At 54.3% G+C, this 21,060-nt stretch overlaps 1 protein-coding gene across 3 annotated transcripts in view; it reads left to right on the plus strand.

The window, feature by feature from the left end:
- WDR59 (WD repeat domain 59) overlaps positions 1-21,060 on the plus strand; it is a 59,944-nt gene that overhangs the window by 12,871 nt on the left and 26,013 nt on the right. For all 3 annotated transcript variants that reach the window (XM_055145955.1, XM_012932645.2, XM_055145956.1), the window contains exons 4-14: positions 2,128-2,213; positions 3,025-3,105; positions 4,621-4,658; positions 5,292-5,380; positions 6,085-6,201; positions 14,290-14,367; positions 17,604-17,760; positions 18,293-18,372; positions 19,886-20,018; positions 20,103-20,227; positions 20,877-21,041. In XM_055145955.1, the coding sequence (XP_055001930.1) occupies positions 2,128-2,213; positions 3,025-3,105; positions 4,621-4,658; positions 5,292-5,380; positions 6,085-6,201; positions 14,290-14,367; positions 17,604-17,760; positions 18,293-18,372; positions 19,886-20,018; positions 20,103-20,227; positions 20,877-21,041 (1,149 nt within the window). The remainder of the gene's footprint in view (positions 1-2,127; positions 2,214-3,024; positions 3,106-4,620; positions 4,659-5,291; positions 5,381-6,084; positions 6,202-14,289; positions 14,368-17,603; positions 17,761-18,292; positions 18,373-19,885; positions 20,019-20,102; positions 20,228-20,876; positions 21,042-21,060) is intronic.

Consider the following 21,060-nt stretch of genomic DNA (forward strand, 5'->3'; position numbering starts at 1 on the left):
AAATCGGGCAGGCTGTCCGCTTTCGAAGGATCCGAACGTGGCTCTCCCCAGTGATGTTTAAAATCGAATCTGACTTCAGACACTGATGTCTGAGCTGAGTGGTTGGGGGCGCCGAGCGCTCTGAGAGAGGAGGGAGACAGCGGCGGCTTCTCCCTTCTCCCCCGCTGTCCTGCGCATTAGGGCGGAGGATTTTTTGCTGGCTCATTTCTGGAGGCCCCCTTTGTCCTGAGCCCTTGATCCCAGGCCCAGGATTTGGCACCGCTGACACATTACGGCGCCTTGTTTGTGTTTGGGGGCACTTGGGCAGAGCTGCCCCATCACTCGGCGCTGGTGGGTTGAGGGGGAGTTGAACTCATGACCGTCCGCTTGCAAGGCAGGTGCCCTGAGCACTGGCCGTTTCTCCAGTACGTGGGTTTGAGCTGCTTCCAGTTGCAGTCGGCAGCCCTTGGGCGTTGCATGGGGGCCCCTGCAGTGCTGGGGCGTGGAGCAGGGTTCCTGCCTGCAGAGCTTGTGCTCCAGGCCCCAGCCCTCTCTGGCCCCCACAGGAGCCTCGCTGCCTGAGGGGAACGGTCCCGTAAACTGGCCCATGGTGGCTGTGGCTCATTGGCAGCGTGTGAAGGTCTGATTTCTGCACTTGCTCGGTGGCACCGACTCTTTCCCAGGTTTCGTTTTTATTATTTTCTTAATTTTTTTTGTTTGTTTTGCTTTTTGGGTCACACCCGGCAATGCTCAGGGGTTACTCCTGGCTCTGCATTCAGGAATTACTTCTGGCGGTGCTCAGGGGACCATATGGGATGCTGGGAATTGAATCCGGGTCAGCCGCGTGCAAGGCAAACGCCCTACCTGGCTGTGCTATTGCTCTAGCCCCTTTTACTATTTTTTTTATTAGATCCAACTTAGGTGGAACCTCACTGTGGCTCTGGCTTTGCGATTCCTGAAGAGCTAATGACGCCGAGCCCCTGTCTAGGTACCTGTTGACTCTGCTTGTGTCTCTGTGTTTTGGGTCACACTCGGCCATGCTGGGGGCGTCCTGGCTTGGGGGTTGCTCAGCCCGCGCAGTACTTAGGAGATCATGTGGTACCAGGGACGGCACCCAGGCCTCCGGCACGCAAGGACTGTGCTCCAGCCCACCGGGCTGTGTTAGTCTCAGCCCTCTCTGGTGTTCAGGCAGGCCCCAGTGCCCTGGGCGCCAGGGGGTAGGAAAGGCAGCCTTCTGGCGGGGAGCGGCTGGGCGACGAGGGCGGTTTCCTGTCCGCTCCTGTCCCCACTGTGGAAGGTGGTTGGAATCCTACCCTTTGCACGGGAACTGTACCTGTGCAGAGCTGGATATAGACGTTTATGGGTGAAACTCCCAGAATTTTGTATATCTCTCTGTCCGGGCTAAAATACAGGAAGGAGCCTCTTGTCTAAGCTTCAGTTCAGAGGTTATTGAAGGGTTCCTGTCTATTAGTTTTCTTTATTCACTTTCACTGTTTTATAAACTCTTGCTATTCAGGGAGCCTCTGCTTGCTAGTCATCTTTAAGGGAAACTAGGCTGGAATGACCCTGTCTGTTAGTAATCTTGATTTACTTACAGTTTCCTTAACTCACAATTTTGAGAGCCATTCATTGTCCTCTGTAAGTGAAACATAGGTTTGCTGGAGCTTGTTTTTCTTCTTTCTCCTATGATAGCGATGGTTTCTTCTGGCCCGTTTCTCCTGTGTCTTTCCTCCTCAGCCTCTTAGGTGTTGAGTCAGGCTGGTTTCAAGGATTCTTGTGTAATTTTGCCTTCCCGGCCCACCTTTTGCTGGGGGTTCTGTTTCTTCCTCCGGCCTCTGCATGGCAGGTGGCTCCGGGCCTTTGCGAGAGGGTGGGTGAGCTCCGGCTGAGGTCACGGGCCACACTCGCGGGCCACCCAGTGCTGCTGGAAGCCGGCACTGCCTGTGTACGTCGAACCTCAGGGTCCCTGTCCCAGCTGAGGGGCACGGGACAGGCCTGTGGTGGCTTCTGAAAGACGGGCGCCCTGCAGGGTCTTCGCTGTTGGTTTCTACGCCGCTTCCCCCTCCAGCCTGCAGGCGACAGGAGGGGCCGGAGAGCTTCTGTCCTGCTGTCCCACCCGCCCCTTTCTCGCCCTTTGTGTCTCTCCAGAGTAACCAGCGGGTGGACCTGTATAAGTGGAAGGACGGCAGCGGGGAGGTGGGCACCAGCCTCCAGGGCCACACTCGCGTCATCAGGTACGCCGGGCCCGGCTCACTTGGCCACATGCCCTCGGGGCGAGATGAAGACGCCTCCACCTCCCCGCTTTCGCCTCGGCCGACTGCGGGCTGCTAGGTCCCCAGTGTCCCCAGCAGGTGGGAGGAAGCAGGCAGGGGCAAGTCTTGTCTGGAAGGAGGGATGGGAAGCGTGTCGCAGACCCTCAGCTTCCGGGGCACCGAGACACCGGGATGATTCTGTGGCACCGTCTGGCCGCTTAAGTTCCCGCACCCCAAGAACTCGTCTCTGCGGGGACCCCCTCATGGCGAATAGAGTGCTCCTTCATTCACCCTCTCTCCGGGTCCCCAATTCGGCCCTGGGAAGCAGCAGCAGGGCGGGACAAGCTGTCCTGGGCCGTGAGGGGAGGCAGACCCCTGGGCCTCACTGTTTGGGTGGGGAGTAATGGTGGGACATCTGGGGGCCACACCGTGATACGACCAGGCCCCTGCTGAGGGGTGAGGTAGGAAACGGGAGGTGGACATGCTCCAAGGTCACACTCCATGTATTTTCCCTTTGCTTTGCTTACAGAGAGAGACAGAGAGACAGGCAGAGAGACAGGCAGAGAGACAGACAGAGAGACAGACAGACAGACAGAGCTATTTTTTTTGGGGGGGTCAAGTGACTGTAGAGCTAGCGATGATTTGGGGAAGGGCCTGACCCTTCTCTGGGCTCGACAGATTCCCACCCTCCGGGGGGAACTTTCTGAGGTCACTAGAGATGAAATTGTTGTGGGCTCTGGAGCTGGAGCCTGGACTCTCCCTCTTCATTTCTGTGTGCTCTTGTGTTCCCAAGCGACTTGGACTGGGCAGTGTTTGAGCCCGATCTCCTGGTCACCAGCTCCGTGGACACCTACATCTACATTTGGGATATCAAGTAAGAACAGTTAAGCGGCGTCACCCCTTGGTGGGAGGGAGGCATCTGGGACCCTCCTCTTAGAGCTCAGACGTCTTAGTCGGGGGCTGGAGAGACAGTACCGGGGTGAAGGCACTTGCCTTGCAAGTGACCGACTCTGGTTTGATCCCGGTCTTACACGGTCCCTTGAGTAGAGCAGAGTAGCCCTGAGGCCACTGGGGTTGGCCCCGAGCACCACTGGGATTGACCCCTGAGCACAGAGTCAGGAGTAGCCCCAAGTACCAGTGGGTATGGCCCAAGCTCCTCCTCCCCCAGAGCATTAGCTTGGTTTCCCTGCATCCAGACCCTGGGAGGAGGAAAGAAGTGCTGGTGGGGGGTGAGTGAGGGGCTCGGGCAGGTCCTGCCGCTCACTCGGAGCCATGGCACTTCCTCTCAGCTGGGCCCCTGGTGTCCCCTCGACGGGTTGCACTGCAGCACCGCTGCTGTCCACCGTCGGTCACTGGCTGAAGGTGCAACTGACCGGGCGTCAGCAGCGAGGGCGGCCGTGGGCCGTGGGGAAGGGGGCCTTGTTGGCTGGGGACGTCAGCTGCTCGGGAGATTGCAGGGCCCCGTTTCCCCGCATGCCCCATCCCTTCCCCGTGTCCTGTTTCCTTCCTGTGAAAGGGCAGTGGGGGGGGGTCCTCTTCTCAGAGCACAGAGGGGGGCACGTCCCCCAGTTCTTGGGTTCCGTTGCCTTTGCCCACTTGTTCTCCCCTCCCTATGTTTCCCTGTGTCCCCATCAGAGAGAGTCGTTCTGTCTGTCCCTCTCCCTCGGGCTGACTTCTCCCTGGAGGGTTTCCCCTGAGGGCTGCTTCTAGTACTGACCTCGGCCATCAGCTGTGGGCACCCAGGTCACGTCCCCGTCCCGACTGCCGTGAAACATCCAGGGCAGTTTGGAAATGCTGCTGGGAAGTTCCTGCAGAATTACTTTCCCCGGGCTGTCACCTCCTTGCCCCTCAGAGAAACGACACCAGAGGGACTTTTTTTAGGGGATTGAAGGTGGGCACAGTCAGGATTGCAAAGGGACTGCTCCTTGCTCAGTGCTCAGGGTGGGGGGGCTACCATGAGGTACTGGGGATGAAACCCGTGCCTCCTGCATGCGCTCAGCACTGGGAGCTCACTCCCTGCACCCACAGGGAGTCTTTGGGCTCTCCATCAGGGTGACACTGGGCCATGTGTCTCTATGAACACAGTACTCTCACATGAAGGTCCGACGTGGCTTGGGCCCTGGTGGAGGCATGCGTCTCTTAATGCGGCTGCGTCTGTTTTGGATCGTGGGTCACACCCAGCAGTGCAGGGGGCCTTTCCTGGCTCTGTGCTTAGGGCTCAGGTCCGGCGACCACGTTGTTCTGGGGGTGAAATTAGGGTCAGTCCTGTTCGAGGCAAGGTCCTTAGCAGTCTCGGGTCCTCCTTTCCCGTCCTTCCCCGTGGAAATTGGAGGCAGTGTGGGGGCAGGTGCTGCAGGAGCGCCTTTGACTTCCGGCCGTGTTGTTGCAGAGACACCAGGAAACCTTCTGTCGCCCTGTCTGCCGTGGGTAAGCCAGTGCGCCTCCCTGCTCACCTCCACCCTGTCCCTTGTGCCCTTTCCCTCCCGGGACAGCCCATGCCCCGTCACGGCCGGTGGAGTCCCGAGGCCAGCGCCCTGGCTGCTGGGCCGTGTCCCCGGCTCTGGCTGAATTAGTTTGAAGGGTCACCGCAAAGTGTGGTCGGGTCCCGGCTCTCCACGTGCCCGCCCTGGGTGCCCCCTCCCACCCAGTTGTCATTGCTGTCCCCTCCTTGTGGCAGTGCGGGGAAGTATTCTCCGTCCCTGCCCTCTGAGCTCAGTGCTGGGCAGCGCTGGGCTTCGGTCCTGGCTCTGGCCTACCGAGCCTGCCCCTCCCAGGGCGCGCCAGCGTGGTCCGTGGCGATGCCAGAGGCCCGGGTCGTGTCACAAGGCCGGCCCAGCCCACGGCGCCACGCCGACCTGCTCAGTCTGAAGCCGCGTTTCCTCACTGGCTGCCGGGGGGTGGCTGGCCGACCTTCCCCGCGAGTGAGATGATTTCCTCGGTGGCTCTTCACGTTCTGGGTGCTGGTTCTGTGTCACCTTCAGTCCTCTACCGAGCTCAGGATTCGACACCCCAAGGGCCGCCCCGCACCCGGCAGCTCCTTCCCCTGCTTTCTCTCTGCAGCGGGCGCCTCCCAGGTGAAATGGAATAAAAAAAATGCCAATTGTCTGGCCACCAGTCATGACGGCGACGTGCGCATTTGGGACAAGCGGGTGAGTGACCTTGTCTTCTCCCGGCTTACGATGGACGGGAGGTGTCGTGGCAGTCCTCACCTTGAGCGGCCTGGGGAACCGGCGCCTCCAGACGGCCGGACCTTCTGGTCTTCCGTCTCATCTGGAAGTGACCCCATCCTTGATGAAACGGTCCCCAAGCACCACCAGGAGTGACTCCTGAACGCAGAGCCAGGTTAAGCCCTGAGCACAGTGTGGCCCAAAGAAACCGAGACCAAAACCAAAAAAAAAAAAAGTTTTTGAAGAACTATTGAAATGTTTGGTTAATTTGTCCTGCAAACATATTGGCTGTGGACAGCTGTCAAAGCCATTGACGACATGAACGATTTGGGGGTTTCGCCGTGAGCTCTGTCGTCCCATGGTCCCTGCCGTGTGGGAACACAGGCAGAGGACTCCTGGCCAGGCTCCTGCCGGGGCTGCCACAAGGGAGAGTGGCTGCCGGGAAAGACGACGCCCCTGTCTCTCGCCCGCCTTGGCCAAGCCGGGCCCCGGGTGCGGGCTGTGCGAGTCCGCTCTCCTGGGCCACGTACCTCGAGGGCACTGTTGCTCTGTGTGCTGCCAAGCAGACCTGGGGACGTTGGGGACGGAGATGGCTTCAGGGAATGATTATGTGCCTTCCTAGCACCTGACGGGCCGCTGTGGGTGGCAGACTCGGGCTTTGCGCTCTAACCCAGCATCTGTCGCAGAAACCAAGCACGGCCGTCGAGTACCTCGCCGCCCACCTCTCCAAGATCCACGGCCTGGACTGGCACCCAGACAGCGAGCACATCCTGGCAACCTCCAGCCAGGACAACTCTGTCAAGGTGAGTGGCGGGGCTGCGGACAGGTCCAGCTCTTCCCTGGAAGGAGTGTTCAGGGGCCCGTGTGCCCAGCGACGCCGGGCCACGGCCCTGTTAATGTGGCCGGAATGTTCCTGATGTGGCTCCCAGACTTGGTTCAGAGGTTTTCTCCTTTCCCTTCGTGGGGTGAAGTCAGGGAAGAGAACAGTTCTCTTGCGAGTGTGCGTGGGCTGAGTGCATGCTGGAGGCCTTCCAGGGGTCCCCAGCTGCGTGTCCTACCTGAGCATCACCAGGGAGTGGCCCCCAACCCCGAACACCTCAGGCTGTGACACCAAAAACAAACCAAAAAGAGTTCTCTAGCAAAGAGGTTGCTAGGAAGTCAGATTTCAGAAGGACTGGGGCTGGAGCAATAGCACAGCGGGTAGGGTGTTTGCCTTGCACTCGGCCGACTGGGGTTCGATTCCCAGCATCCCCTATGGTCCCCGGAGCACTGCCAGGGGTAATTCCTGAGTGCAGAGCCAGGAGTGGCCCCTGTACATTGCCAGGTGTGACCCCAAAAAAGCCAAAAAAAAAAAAAAAAGATTTCAGAAGGACTAGCGGGTCAAAGTAAAAAACGCCACAGATAAGTCAAAGAAGAAAAGCCCACAAAATTGTTAAGATAACTTAGTGTATAGTTTGAGGTAGAAGATAACCACTTTCTCACATACTTGTCATTTTTCTGCAAAAGTAATTTAGGACCTCTTTATCAGTAGAGTTATTGTGTTAGAGATTTTCTATTTCTTTTCCTTTTTTATTTTTTTTGCTTTTTGGGTCCTACCTAGCAATGCACAAGGGTTATTCTTGGCTCTGCACTCAGAAATTACTCCTTGCGATGCTCAGGGGACAATATGGGATGCTGGGAATTGAACCTGGGTTGGCTGTTTGCAAGGCAAATGTCCTACCCACTGCACTATCACTCCAGCCCCTTTCTTTTCTTTTTTTTTTAAAAATTTTGGGTCACACCCAGCTGTGTTCAGGAGTCACTCTTTGTTCTGCACTCAGGAATCAGTCCTGGTGGTGCTCAGGGGATTAGATGGGATTCCAGGGATTGATCCCGGCTGGCCGTGTACAAGGCAAGAGACATTGTTATAGGCTACGATAATATCCCCTAGATAATCTCGCAGACAACAGGCCCGTTTCCGTGTGGGAAATGCAGACCTTGCACCCAGCATGCAGGCTTAGTTTCCAAGTTAATTGAAAGTTTTGCTATGATAGTGGGTCTAATACACTCTGTCCTGATAGGAAAGGCGTGTGTGTGTGTGCGCGCGCATATAAATAATAATAACATAATCATAAAGTAAAGCAGTTTAGAACCACTTTGCATAATTGCCAGGCATTGTTTTTAGTAATTTGCTGCTCAGGATCAGTTTGTGTCATTTTCCTCCTACATAATCTTTTTCTTTCTTCTATTTTTTTTTAATGTTGCCAGGGATTGAATTTAGGGACTCACACATGCAAGGCAAGTGCTCTTACTGTGAGCCGTGTCCCCAGCCCCTAGCACTGGCCCCCAAACAGCGACAGAACAGATTTGTGGCAGAGCCTGTGCCTTGCGCGACAGCCATGGATTTGATCCCTTACACCCCTCAAAACAAGCATCAAACCTGGAAAAAAAAAACATTAGCCCCCATGAAATTCATTCCCATCACTTTATTTATTTATTTATTTATTTATTTATTTATTTATTTTTTGCTTTTTGGGTCACACCCAGCAATGCACAGGGGTTACTCCTGGCTTTGCACTCAGGAATTACTCCTGGCAGCGCTTGAGGGACCATATGGGATGCCGGGGATCGAACCCGGGTCGGCCGCGTGCAAGGCAAACGCCCTACCCGCTGTGCTATCACTCCAGCCCCTCCCATCACTTTAGATATTTGCTTTTCTCCTTCCGATTCTTTTTTTGGGGGGCCCACAGTCAGAGATGGTCAATCCTTTTTCCTGGCTCTTCACTCAGGATTTGTTCCTAGTGGGCTTAGGGGACTGTAAGGAGTACTGGGAGTCGAACCTGGGTCGACTGCATGCAAGGCAAGTGACCTACTTGCTCAGCTGTCACTCAGGCCCCCATTTCCCCTCTGATCTTGGGTCAAATAATCTATTTTACAAAATCGTCTTCTTGACTTGGGAGTTCTGGAAATCCAGGTATGATCTCCTGGTACCTGCAGACAGGTGTGTGGGTCAGGGGCAGCCTGCCCAAGAATCCTAAGCCCACAAGACTGATCCTGTGACATCAGCAGTTAGTCAGGGCTGTCTGACTGCACCGAGCCCCTTCCCACACGTCTCTGGAAGCCCTGTGGTGCCCTGGGCAGGGTTTAAGGTGCCCATGTGGAAGGCTGGCATGGCTGTGGTTCACTTACTCCCGTAACCACCTCTGGGGGAAGGGCACAGGCTGAGCGCTGGCTTCAATTTGTCTGCACCACAGCAGGATGTCACAGGGGAGAAACAGGGATGTCCCTCTTCAGGGGTAGATTTCCTGTGTCCGGACCCTGGAGATGTGGAGGCGGGGAGCGACGTCAGGCCTGCAGGGCCTCTCCTGGAGCCTCGAGATCAGATGTTACTGTCACTAGTGGATGAGCACATTTAAATCGAGCAGCCAAATCTTGTTTTACAGGCTTAATTTTGTTAACGGTTATCATGTCACTCTTTGTAAATGAACATGACTCCGCTTCTTTCAGCCTGAAAGTAAACAATTACCGAGATGCATTCATATTAGTGGCATGTCTATAATTAACTAAAGTCGGACTTCTGTTTATTTGCTAGTTTTGCACATATGGTGGACTTGATAACAGGGAGGAATTCACAAAATGTTGAGCTAATTAAAAATCTGGGGAATGCTAAGCATACCTAATTATTTCGAGTTTTCTTTCTTTTCTTGGTAAGTACATTGAGGGAATAAATTATAGTTTATTCTCTGGCCATCTGAGATACCCGAGTAGAGTTTAGATAGGAAGGATGATGGAATGATTTTATGGTTTTTGGTTTTTGACCTTAAGGTTTGGTTTTGTTTTCCCCTGTTGGGACTCCAGATGCTTCCCAGATTATGTTTGGGGGCAGGGTAACTCCTGGAGGGGCTAAGGAGGCCAGGGGTGGCAGGGATTGAACTCGGGCCTCCTGCATGCCAAGTGTGCCCTCAGCCTGTGGTGTTCTCTCTGCGACTCCAGAATTTTATTATTTTGAATTTGAGACCTAAATTTAGCAAAAAAAAAAAATTAACAGAAGAAGCATAGGTAAGTATAAATCATAAGTCCAAAGATGAAGTATTCTGATGTGTATTTGACTTGGAGTAAAAATAAAATAACAATAATCATTAGGATTAGTTTGTTTTGGCTTTTGGTTTTGTTTTTTTTTTTTTTGGTTTTTGGGTCACACCCGGCGATGCACAGGGGCTACTCCTGGCTCATGCACTCAGGAATTACTCCTGGCGTGCTCGGGGAACCATATGGGATGCTGGGAATCGAACCCGGGTTGGCCGTGTGCAAGGCAAATGCCCTACCCGCTGTGCTATTGCTCCAGCCCCCTTGGCTTTTGGTTTTGGGCCACCCTGGGCTATACTCCGGGCTTCCTCCTGTCTCTGCACTCAGGAGCTGCTCCTGGTGGTGTGCAGGGGGCCGTAGGGAGGCTGGGGATTGGACCTTGGCCGGCCGTGCATGGCAAGCTGCCTACCCTGTACTATCTCTCCAGCCCCATTTTTTTTTTTAAGGACTTAACATAAGTTGAGAATATTACAAAAAACACTAAAAAAATCAAGACTATGTGTCAGGATAAGGAACCCCGTCCAGTAGTGGAGTGACTTTTGGAGGTGGAGCACACCCAGGCATGCTCAGGGATGTTCCTGCCTCTGGGCTTGCTCGGGACCATGTGTGGTATCAGGGATTCAAAGCGGGTTAGCCCCAGTACTCTTTTATAGTTGAAAGCTGGCCTGACCTAGACTCAGAAATCTGTTGTTACTAAAACAAAAAGGGTCTGGGGAGGTGCCCGCTGGAGGGCCGTGCATACTAGCATGGTCAAAGGTGGTTAAATCCTTTCCGGTTTTTTAGCAGATAATAAAGTAAAAGGGACAAGGCTGTGCACCTGTAAATTATATTCCATCTCTCAGTCTTTAACTTGGTTGACTGGCTGCATCCAGTGATGCTCAGGGGCTACTCTAGCAGTACTTGGTGTGAGTTCAAGCAGGGGTGCGTTCGGTGGCCAAGAACCAAACCAACCATTCCCCCAGCCGGCTGACAGCGATGGATGAACGAAGAAGTGGGGCAACAGGCTGGTTGGTAATTAGTGACCCTTTATTTAAGTCTCACAGCGGTAAGTTATATAGAAATTGTACACATAGGTGTGGCTGAACATTATCATCACAATAAACAGATGTAAAGCCTTCAGAGAAAGTTCTCCTAGGAGATTAACTTTGAGCACAAAATCTCATCTGGGGGTTCAGCACTCTAGATTATTAGATCCTCTCAAGGGCGGGATTCCATCTATGGATTATTGCTTTCTCCTTTCCTTAGCTAGTAATCCATTTAAATAATCATATTAAATTTACTTCTTACTAATAGTTTTAGTCATTTTGTAGGCACACAGTAAGAGATATATTTAGCTTAAAAGTTGGCTCTTCCTGGGGACATCTTGCTATATATCCCAGACTATGGTCCTCAGGCTAGATCAATCTTTCCTAACCCCAGCAGGGTCCCTATTCAGGTACTTCTTTTTGGGTCATGAGAAAGTTTGTTCCATGAACTTCTTATGGCACTTAGCCTGTCCCTTTTCAGTGCCAAGTAGCTTACAGCTTGCCTGGGTCCATCCAGGCCCCTCACCAGAACCTCCTTTTGGGGGCATTAGGAAGTGAGGGCAACTAAGGCTTAAGTCAAGTAAATATGATGGATGTCCAGGAGCAAATATTATTCGGAGTCAGTTAACTCCCATGTTACAAAAGTAGAGTATTAACTGTCTTCCTGTGTCTATACACAAAGCACATGGCTCTAAAATGAACTATGCAAAGGACATAAAGGAAAGAGGAAAGCAATATAGCAGGGGAAGAAGAGAAACACAGAAGGTTAGTAGCACTGCACTGTAGCACTGTCATCCTATTGTTCATCGATTTGCTCGAGCAGGCACCAGTAACGTCTCCATTGTGAGACTTGTTACTGTTTTTGGCATATCTAATATGCCACGGGTAGCTTGCCAGGCTCTGCCGTGCAGGCGGGATACTCTTGGTAGCTTGCTGGGCTCTCCGAGAGGGATGGAGGAATCAAACCGGGTCAGCTGCATGCAACTATGCAAAGGACTTAAAGAAAGAGAAAAGCAATAAAGGATTAGGAGTGCCTGATGGAATTGGGTGTGCCTGGGAGCCTGTGGTGGGTGCAACTCAATAAGCCTGAGCTCCCTTCAGGAGGGGCAAGGACAAACCAATGTTATCTGATACTTTGGGGACCATGTGATACTGAGGATTGGACCAGGGATCTCTCGTGCACAGCTCGTGCTTCAGCCCTTGTGCTGTCTCCCTGGCCCCATAAGCCAGGTTTTAGAAAATGCTTCCTCCCTTACGTGGAAACTGTCCGGGTCCTGCGGTGTTGTCGTTCACCAGCTCTCTCAGTCAGCGCCCGGGCTTCCGTGCTTCCCCTTTCTCTCCTTCCTTTCCCTTTCCAGTGTTGCTGGGGTGCCTGTCACGAGGTGGTGCTCACAAGGCGCTGTCCAGTGCTCATGTTCTTTGTGCACTTTCTCTGGTTGTGGCCCTGGGGTTGCTTATCTGGCAGCTGTGCTCACACATCTTCAGTCTCAGTGCAAGCACTCACCTGCTGATCCCACACTGTGTTGGGGTGTGAGGGGTCCCCCCGACAGAGCCACTGAGACCATGCTGGGAGGCCCAGGATCAAACCATGACCTCACACTTGCAGACTCACACTTTTAGCCGCTGAACCAGTCTCTCGCCTTGGGTTTCTTTTTCTCTTTCCAGGTAGCCTTGGCTGAGCCTGTGCATGCTTCCCGAGCGCCTAGCCCTTCTGTTTTTTTTTTTCCTTTTGGGTCACACCCAGTGATGATCAGGGGTTACTCCTGGCTCCACACTCAGGAATTACTCCTGGTGGTGCTGGGGGGACTACATGGGATGCTGGGAATCGAACCTGGGTCGGCAGCGTGCAAGACAAATGCCCTACCCGCTGTACCATTGCTCTGGCCCCGCTCTTTGGATTTCGGAACCTCAGCCTTCATTCCTGAAAACTCGGGGAGTCACCCGGCTCATCTCTGGGTGGGGGACTGTGCCACTCCCCTTTGCATGTTGGAGATGTCTTTCCGGGGGCCTTGAGGCAGCCAGTTCCCGGCGATCGCCTCCTGTGTGCCCGACTGCATTCTGTGCGGCCGGCTTCCTCCTTGGCTTTCTTCCTGCAGCGCCTCCTGGTCTGGGCTGTGCCTCCTGGACGCCCTCACAGGACCGAGTCCAGAGCCGCACAAGAACCGCTGGGCCGCAGGTTCTGCAGTGCCTCCCTTTGATTGTGCATTCATCTCTCTGTCTTACTTGAAGTAGCGCTGCCTTGGTGTCAGAGTGTTGGGGATGTGCAATTGTATCATTCTGTTTCTGGAGGCCAGTTCTTTTTTTTTTTTGGTTTTTGGGTCACACCCGGCAATGCACAGGGGTTACTCCTGGCTCTTCACTCAGGAATACCCCTGGCAGTGCTCAGGGGACCATATGGGATGCTGGGATTAGAACCCGAGTCGGCCGCGTGCAAGGCAAACGCCCTACCCGCTGTGCTATCGCTCCAGCCCCTAGGCCAGTTCTTTCTCCCTGTGAAATCCTAGAAACCACTACTTGATCTCACATCTTTTTTTTTTTTTTTTTGGTTGGGGAGTGCAGGAGTGACACACCAGCGATGCTCAGGGCTTACTACTGGCTCTGCACTCAGGGATCACTTTGGCAGGGTTCAGGGGCCAGATGGGTTGCTGGGATTGAACCCAAGTCAGCTGTGTGCAAGGCAAACACCTTACCTGTTCTACTATCTCTCCAGCCCCATTCCTCATGATTTTAAAAACTCTTTTTTTTTTCTTTTTTTGGCTTTTTGGGTCACACCTAGCTATGCTCAGTGGTTACTCCTGGCTCTTTACTCAGGAATTACTCCTGGCGGTGCTTGGGGGAACCATATGGGATACTGGGAATTGAACCCGGGTGTGCAAGGCAAATGCCCTACCCGCTGTGCCATTGCCTCAGCCCCACTCCTTTTTTTTTTAAATTTGGTTCATTTTTGTTTTTCTTTTTGTTGTTCTTTTGGGGCCACACCTGGCGATGCTCAGGGATTTCTCCTGGCTCTGCAGTCACGAATCACTCCTGATGGTGCTCAGGGTACCATATGGGATGCTGGAGATCAAACTGAGGTTGCCCAAGTGCAAAACGCCCTCCCCACTGTACTATTGCTCTGGTCCCTGCTCTGCTGTTTCTTACTTTTGTGACAAACACTCCATTAAAAGTGTTGCCAGTTATGTCGGAGAGCTGGCTCAGCACCCCGTGGTCCCCCCAAGCGTCAGTGGGTCTGTCCCTGAAAAACAAGCAAACAAAAAGAGAAAAGTCCCGGCAGCTCTAAGGCAGTGCTGCCATTCCTGCCCGCATGTCCCACACCGCCACTCCGGGAGATGAAGGATTGTCGGGTGCCTCTTGCAGTTTTGCTTCTGCATTTGAAAAAGAGATTGGTCTGTAGAGTAGGTGGTGGTTGTAGAAATTCCATGAGGTTTTAAAAACAGAAACACCAGATCTCTGAGCCTCTGAGTGCTTTAAGTCCTTGGGACACCCAGTGCGGTTGTGGCGAGTTCAGTTACCCTCCATGGGAAGAGGCTGGCGGTCCCTGGCGGAATCCTTGCCTCTCACCCGGGCCTGCCAGTGTGCCCCACCCTAAGTGGGGGTTCTCCTGAACCCTGCCGTTCTCCCCATGACCGTTGCCAGCAGGAGAGGGGGCTATCTGCTGTGGTGTGGAGCCAGACAGGACTGTCGTGCTGGGTTGGGGTGTACCTTTGGGGACGGAGAGCTGTAGGCTCGCGATGTGCTGGGCCCAGTGGCTGAGTGGTGGGTGACATTCATCTCACAGTGCTCCTGCTTGCTTCCTTCCAGTTCTGGGATTACCGCCAGCCCCGGAAATACCTCAACATCCTGCCTTGCCAGGTGCCCGTGTGGAAGGCCAGATACACGGTGAGTGGGACAGGCTGCCCTGGGCAGGGGGCTGCATCAGGGGGCTCCGGGCACAGGGGCCAAGGGATGGCATCTCTACTTTGTAAGGTGGTTTTGTCCCTCTTTCCAGGTAAGAGGTGGACAGAGGTGCTAGATATTAATTGTATATTATGTAATTCGTATGAAAAAGGCTTTAGCCCGCTTCAGGGCTCAGTTGGAAAGTAGCCATCTGGGGTCATCATTAATGGGGTCCGAGACAGGTGGTGATTGTATTGTGGAGAAGGAAGTCTGGCTTTGGGTTCGGAAGACCTGGGTTTGGGGCCCAGCGGTGTAATTGACAATTTCCCCCAGCTTGAGGACGTGTCATGTATCCACTGACTATGGAGAGAGATTTGACATACCATGACTCACCCACCGTGTGCACGGTTGAGGGGATCCACTTTTTTTTTTTCTTTTTGGGTCACAACCCAGCGATGCTCAGGGGTTCTTCCTGGCTTTGCACTCAGGAATTACTCCTGGCAGTGCTGAGGGGACCATATGGGATACCGGGAATCTAACTGGGGTTGGCCATGTGCAAGGCAAATGTCCTACCCACTTTTTTAAAAATTATTTATTAAAGAGCTATGATGTACAAAGTTATTGAGACTTAGGCATGCAACATTCCAGCACCAGTCCACCACCCGTGTCATGGCCCCCACCCCACCCTCTCCCCAACCCCCTTCCGTCACCTTGACAGGCTCATTTCAAAGTTGGTGACATTTCTCAGAGGAAGCCGGGTGGATGGCCAGTAGGTGTATGAAAAAGTGCTTAGCTTCCCTTACCCTGAGGGACCCGCCTCCTGCAGGATTCCCGCCACGGCATCAGGTGACGCTGGCCTTAGACACACTCCTAACGTGGCGAGAGCATTTCAGATCCGTCAGCGGCTTGCGGGATGTGGAACAATCTCATTAGCTATAATCCCCGTGTAATGCATCACATCCCCAGGAGTGACTGTTTTCCAGCGGGGAGTCTGTGATCTCTGATCCACTTTTCCCTTCCCTCCCGCCACCTGCAGCCACCCCCCCCCCCACCCGGCCTCCGTAAACATCATTCTAATCCGTTTCTGGGAGTTCGGCTTTTTCAGCTTCTGCTTAAGTGGCACATGCCCCGTAATGTGGCCGCCCCTCCTTGCTGTGTCACGGCAGGGTGTCCGCCTGCCTCCTGGCTGGGTAGGATTCTGTCGTGTGGATCAGCCACGTCTTCTTCCCGGGTTTGTTACTGGACACTGGTTGTTTCCATGTCTTGCTGATTGTGACTCCCACTGCGGTGATCTGTTTAACGCTTGTGTGGTGTTGGGGCAACGCCCTTGATGATTTGGAACAAGTTTCTTTGTGGAATATAATAGTTTTTCCTACTATTTTTTAATTGCATAAATACACCATTTGTGGGGTTTTTTTTTTTGAGGGGATTGCGGGGGTGCGGTGTTGGGTGGGCACACCTGGCCGTACTCAGAGCTACTCCTGGCTCTGTGCTCAGGAGTTGTGGTACACAAAGATCATGCAGTTTCAGGAACCAAACCCAGTCTGCTGGGTGCATGCCCTAAATTCTCTCAGTTCACCATTTTATTTTATTCTCCCACTTTATTTAAATACTGTGGTTTACAAAGTTGTTCATGGTGACTTGTGGCAGGCATTCAGTGTTCCACCCCTGTCCCACCACCCCTGTCTCCTTCCCTCCACCATTGTCTCCACTTTCCCAGCCACCTCTCAAGCCTGCCTCTATAGCAGGCCCACAGTCACTTATTTTATATTGCTTCTTACCACTAAATGGCTAATGGAATGATTAAAAAAAAATACTTCAGTAATAGAACATTTGAGAAAATCATCCTTCACCATGGGGACCTTAAGTCCTTGTCTGGGGGTTTCCTAAGCGGTTGCCGCAAGTTCAGCCTTCTGCGTGCTAATGTTTTCCTTGGTGGAGATTATTTGGCTTCTACATTCCATTCCCATCCAATCTGGTGGGCTCCACTGCGATGTCATCGTTGTAGGTTTTGGATGTCGCACTGCCACAAATGCAGCTGCACACTCCGGAAAACCCAGTCAGCTCAGCAGATGAAGGTGTGCATGTGCGTTCACAACTTGCCTTCTTTCGAAAGACTGCATATGAAGACGCTTTAGCAGTTGTAAGCTGCTCCAGGTGCAGTGGGCAGGCAGATGGCTGTGAATGTCCCACCAGTCCTCCCGTGGCCACATGATGATGCGGGATAGTTGATTCCTGTTGGTGTCACTTTGAAAGGGCGGCACAGGGGTGTGAGAGGGCTGGTGCGCTGGCTTGGCTCCCAGAGCGTTGGGAAGCCCTAGAGATGCGTTGAATATTCAGTGGTTCCGCGTCTGGGAGCCCTTGTCGAGGGACCAGACGTTGTGCTCGAAATCCTTGTTTTGCTTGAAATCCTCCTCAGGTTTCATGTGTCTGCTTTAAAAATGAACAGAGCTTGGGGCTGGAGCGAGAGCACAGCGGGTAGGGCATTTGCTTTGTACGCAGCTGACCCGGGTTTGATCCCCACCATCCCATATGGCCCCCTGAGCACCGACAGCAGTAATTTCTGAGTGCAAAACCCCTGCGCATCGCTGGGTGTGACCCAGAAAGCCATAAATCAATGAAAATGAACGGAGCAGTCCAGGAGAGCCACCGGGCCGTGAGGTGGAGGGACTCGTCTCCCGGAGTCAGTCTCTCTCAAGCAACAGGGTGCGATGAGGGTCACCTCCAGCTGCCTGTACTTTGGGTGTGGAGGAGTGTCCTGCGCTCAGGAGTTGGGTTGTGAGGGTGAGAGCGGCTGCTGGGACAAGAGGAAGGCTTCCCAGGGGTGGTGTCCGTTTCTGGCAGGCTCCCATCCCACCTGGCGCTCCCAGCCTCACCTGCTCTGTAGGGAAGACACTTGAGCACTGTCTTTGGGACTCCGGGTGGGTCTCCCAGCGGGCGTCAGTGAGGGCACCCTTTTCTGCTTCAAATTCTCAAATGTTCTTCAAGCACATATCTTAGTTCTGCTTCTTTAGGATCTGGGGGCCACAGCTGGTGGTGCTTAGGGTTACTCCTGGCTCTGTGCTCAGGGATGTGGGGTGCTGGGGATGGAGCCCAGGCTAGCTGAGACCCCAGACCGCCGAGGGCCTCCCGTCACCTGGGTTTGTCTCCGTGGGGAAAGGCTTCCGGCTCTGGTACCTGAAGGCGCGGGGCGGAGTCTTCCTGGACTAACCCACCGTCTCTGTGCTTCCTTGCTGCAGCCCTTCAGCAATGGGCTGGTGACGGTGATGGTCCCCCAGCTGCGGAGGGAAAACAGCCTCCTCCTGTGGAACGTCTTTGACCTCAACACCCCGGTCCACACGTTTGTGGGGCACGATGACGTGGTGCTGGAGTTCCAGTGGCGGAAGCAGAAGGAGGGTGAGTGGGAGAGAAGGCGCGGGCCGGGCGGGGGCTCCCCGGCCTCTGCTTCCCCTGGTGCGGGGCATGGGCACAGGCTGCTCTTCTCCCCCCAGGCTCCTGCCCTCCCCCACAGTTCAGAGCAGACGCTCCTTGAGAGGCCGGTAGATCTATCTGGGGGCGTGCCACGGGCTGGAAAGCTCGGGGGTCTCTGGCATTGGGCCCTTGTCATTCAGCCGATGCAGGAGCCTAAGTCAGGTGCATTTCTGCACAAATGGGGCTCCTGCCAGTTGCTGTCTGCTATGCTGGGGCCTTATAACGCTCACCACTGGGCACTGGCCTGTCTCTCTCCACCCTCAGCAAGAAGTTGCGTAGAGACAGCGGTGGTTCTGTGACGTTCAGTGCCAGTGCCCCAAATGCCCAGCATCCAGGAACTGTCACGAGATGTATTTCAGTGAATGAACTTCATCCCGCCACCCCCCCACCCCGACATGTAGCAAAACTGACGTCGGAGCTTAACATTTGTCCTGGTTTCTTACTTGGCGGTTTCTAGGCTCCAAGGACTATCAGCTGGTCACGTGGTCCCGGGACCAGAGCCTGCGAATGTGGCGCGTGGACTCGCAGATGCAGAGGGTATGTGTGCAGGCCTGCTGGGAGGACGGCCGCTGGGTGGGGGTTGTGGGAGTCCGAGGCCACACGGCCGGGCCTGTGCCACACCCCTGCCACTCTCTGTGCGCCCCACTGAGACTCCAGCTCTGTATTTCATGCTTTATTTAAAACATGGTTTTGGTGGGGGAGATTTTTGGGACTCAGGATGTGTTCTTGTTTGTTTTTGTTTTTTGCTTTATGGGTCACACCCGACAATGCTCAGGGATTACTCCTGGCTTTGCACTCAGGAATCATTCCTGGCGGTACTTAGGGGACCATATGGGATGCTGGGAATCGAACCCGGGTCTGCTGCATGCAAGGCAAACGCCCTACCCGCTGTGCTATCACTCCAGTCCCTCAGGATGTGTTCTTGGCTCGACTTCAGGCAGTGGTGGGGATGTGAGGTGCTGGGAACTGAGGCCCTGTGCAAGGCAGGCAAGCACCGTACCCCCATATAATCATTTCATCCAGCATTTTTTCCTTGTTTTGTTTTTGTTTTATTTTTTGGGGCTACCCCCGGTTGTGCTCAGGGCTTACTCCTGGTTCTGCAAGTGGACCTGCCGGACTATCTCTCTAGTCCTGGCGTCTCGACCTTTTAACACCAGCAGCCTCTGGTGGGTCTTTTCTCTCGTCTTGGCACAGGGTAGTGTGGGCATTATGTGGAGTCTGCCGGCGACTTTGCTGTGTTCAGGGACTGAGAAGCCTGTGAAGCCCGGGAGTGTGGGCAGTGGGGGGCAGCAGTGTGGGGGGGGCCCTGGCTCCGCCCCGCCCCTCTGGGCCTCCTTTCTCCTCGCTCTAGCTGTGTTCCTGGAAGACCCGAATCTTGTCTCACTTCTTTTGCCCCCCTCCAAAGTTCATAGAAAACTCTGGCTTCAGTTCGCAGTTCTCCCTGGCACACTGTCACTTTGCGCGTTAGGCCGGTTTCATCACAGGGTCAAGTGCTACTTCACTTTTGAATCTGTTTCTCCAAAAAAGGCACCATTTGTCCCAAATGCTTTGTAATTACGGTATCTTTGCCCTAAGTAAAAATAGTTCCATGAAGGTCTGAGATGTTCAGTAGCAGTTTCTTTGACTTGCTCTTCTCTGAATGGGGTGAAAATGTCCAGGGCAGAACAGCACAATCTGGTGCCGCGGGTCTGACGAGGGAGAGCTGGTGAGGCATGAGACCTCTTGGCCTTCCCTGTCCTGGGATGACTCGTGCCTCTGCAGTGGGGTCCCCGTTTTAAAGCCAAATTCCAGGGTGCAGCAGATCCGTCCAAGGATACGTCCTTTGCTTGCTGGAGGTCATGGTTCGGTTTGAGTTTTGGCACCTTGTAGTCCCCTGAGCATTCCCGGGAGTGACTCCCAAGTAGTAGGTCCCCCTGCATTCCCGGGCACTGCCAGGTGTGACCCCAAAGCCAAATTTATAAATGAATAAAAAAGTAGAATCAGAACTCAAGCATGGCATGATCTTTCCAACCACCGGTGCTGCTTGGGTCTCACTCTGGCTTTGTGGCAGCTCTGCGCCAACGACATCCTGGACAGCGTGGAAGACTTCATCGAGAGCATGTCCCTGCTGCCGGAGCCCGAGAAGCCCCTGCAGGCCCCGGACCCCGACCAGCAGCACAGCTCGGGCCACGGGGAGGAGGAAGGTTAGTAACGCACCAGCCCCGCGCCTTCCCCAGGCGCTCTTGCTCTGGCTCCTCTTCAGAAGCCTTTCCCCAATCTCCCGCTAGCCTTGAAGGAAGACCCCCCGAGCAGCCTCCTTGAGGAGAAGAAAAGTGACCAGGCCGGCCTGTCGCAGACTCTGCAGCAGGAGTTCTCGCTCATCAACGTGCAGATCCGCAACGTCAATGTGCAGGTGGGTGGAGTGGCAGTGGAGGAGTGGGGTCACTATGAAGGGGGCAGGGCCTGTGGAGGGGCGGGGTCACCGTGGAGGGGCGGGGTAGCAGTAGAGGGGGCAGGGCCATGTATGGGGGCGTGGTCATTATGAAAGGGCAGGCCCTGTGCACAGGGCGGGGTTACTGGTGGGGTGGGTCACCGTGAAGGGGAGGGCCCTGTGCAGGGGCCGGGTCACTGCAGGGGACAGGCACAGGGTGGCAGTGGAGGGGGCCTGATCTCTGCGCAGAGCATATTCTTGGCTCTGTGCTCTAAGATCACTCTTAGTGGGGCTCAGGGGACCACACGGGGATCCGCGGATGTACCCTGGTCTGCTGGGCAGGCAAGTGCCCTACCCACTGAACTACCTCTCCGTCCCGCTTCCTGCTTCCTTTCTTATTGCAAAGTAAACAGCACATTTCTGTCTTCTTTGGAGCTTTGGAACGATGCTCCTAAAAGCACTACCGTTAACAATCCGTTTTGGAAGTTGGTTCTCTGGCCCTTCCCAACCCATTTGTGTCTGGAGGGAGACTCTTCTGGTCACCGGGCCCTCTAGTCCTCCGTACTAGCCCGTGCCCCAGGAGAGGCCCATGCACCTCGCTGCAGGGAGCCTGTCCCCTTGCCCCTTGCAGATGGCCGCTGCCGACAGGAGCTGCACGGTGTCCGTGCACTGCAGCAACCACCGCGTGAAGATGCTGGTGAGGTTCCCTGCGCAGTACCCTAACAACGCTGCCCCGTCCTTCCAGTTCATCAACCCCACCACCATCACGGCCACCATGAAAGCCAAACTGCTGAAGGTGGGGCTCGGGCCTGCGT

This window comes from Sorex araneus, chromosome 8, assembly GCF_027595985.1.
Source record: "Sorex araneus isolate mSorAra2 chromosome 8, mSorAra2.pri, whole genome shotgun sequence".
Lineage (NCBI taxonomy): Eukaryota > Metazoa > Chordata > Mammalia > Eulipotyphla > Soricidae > Sorex > Sorex araneus.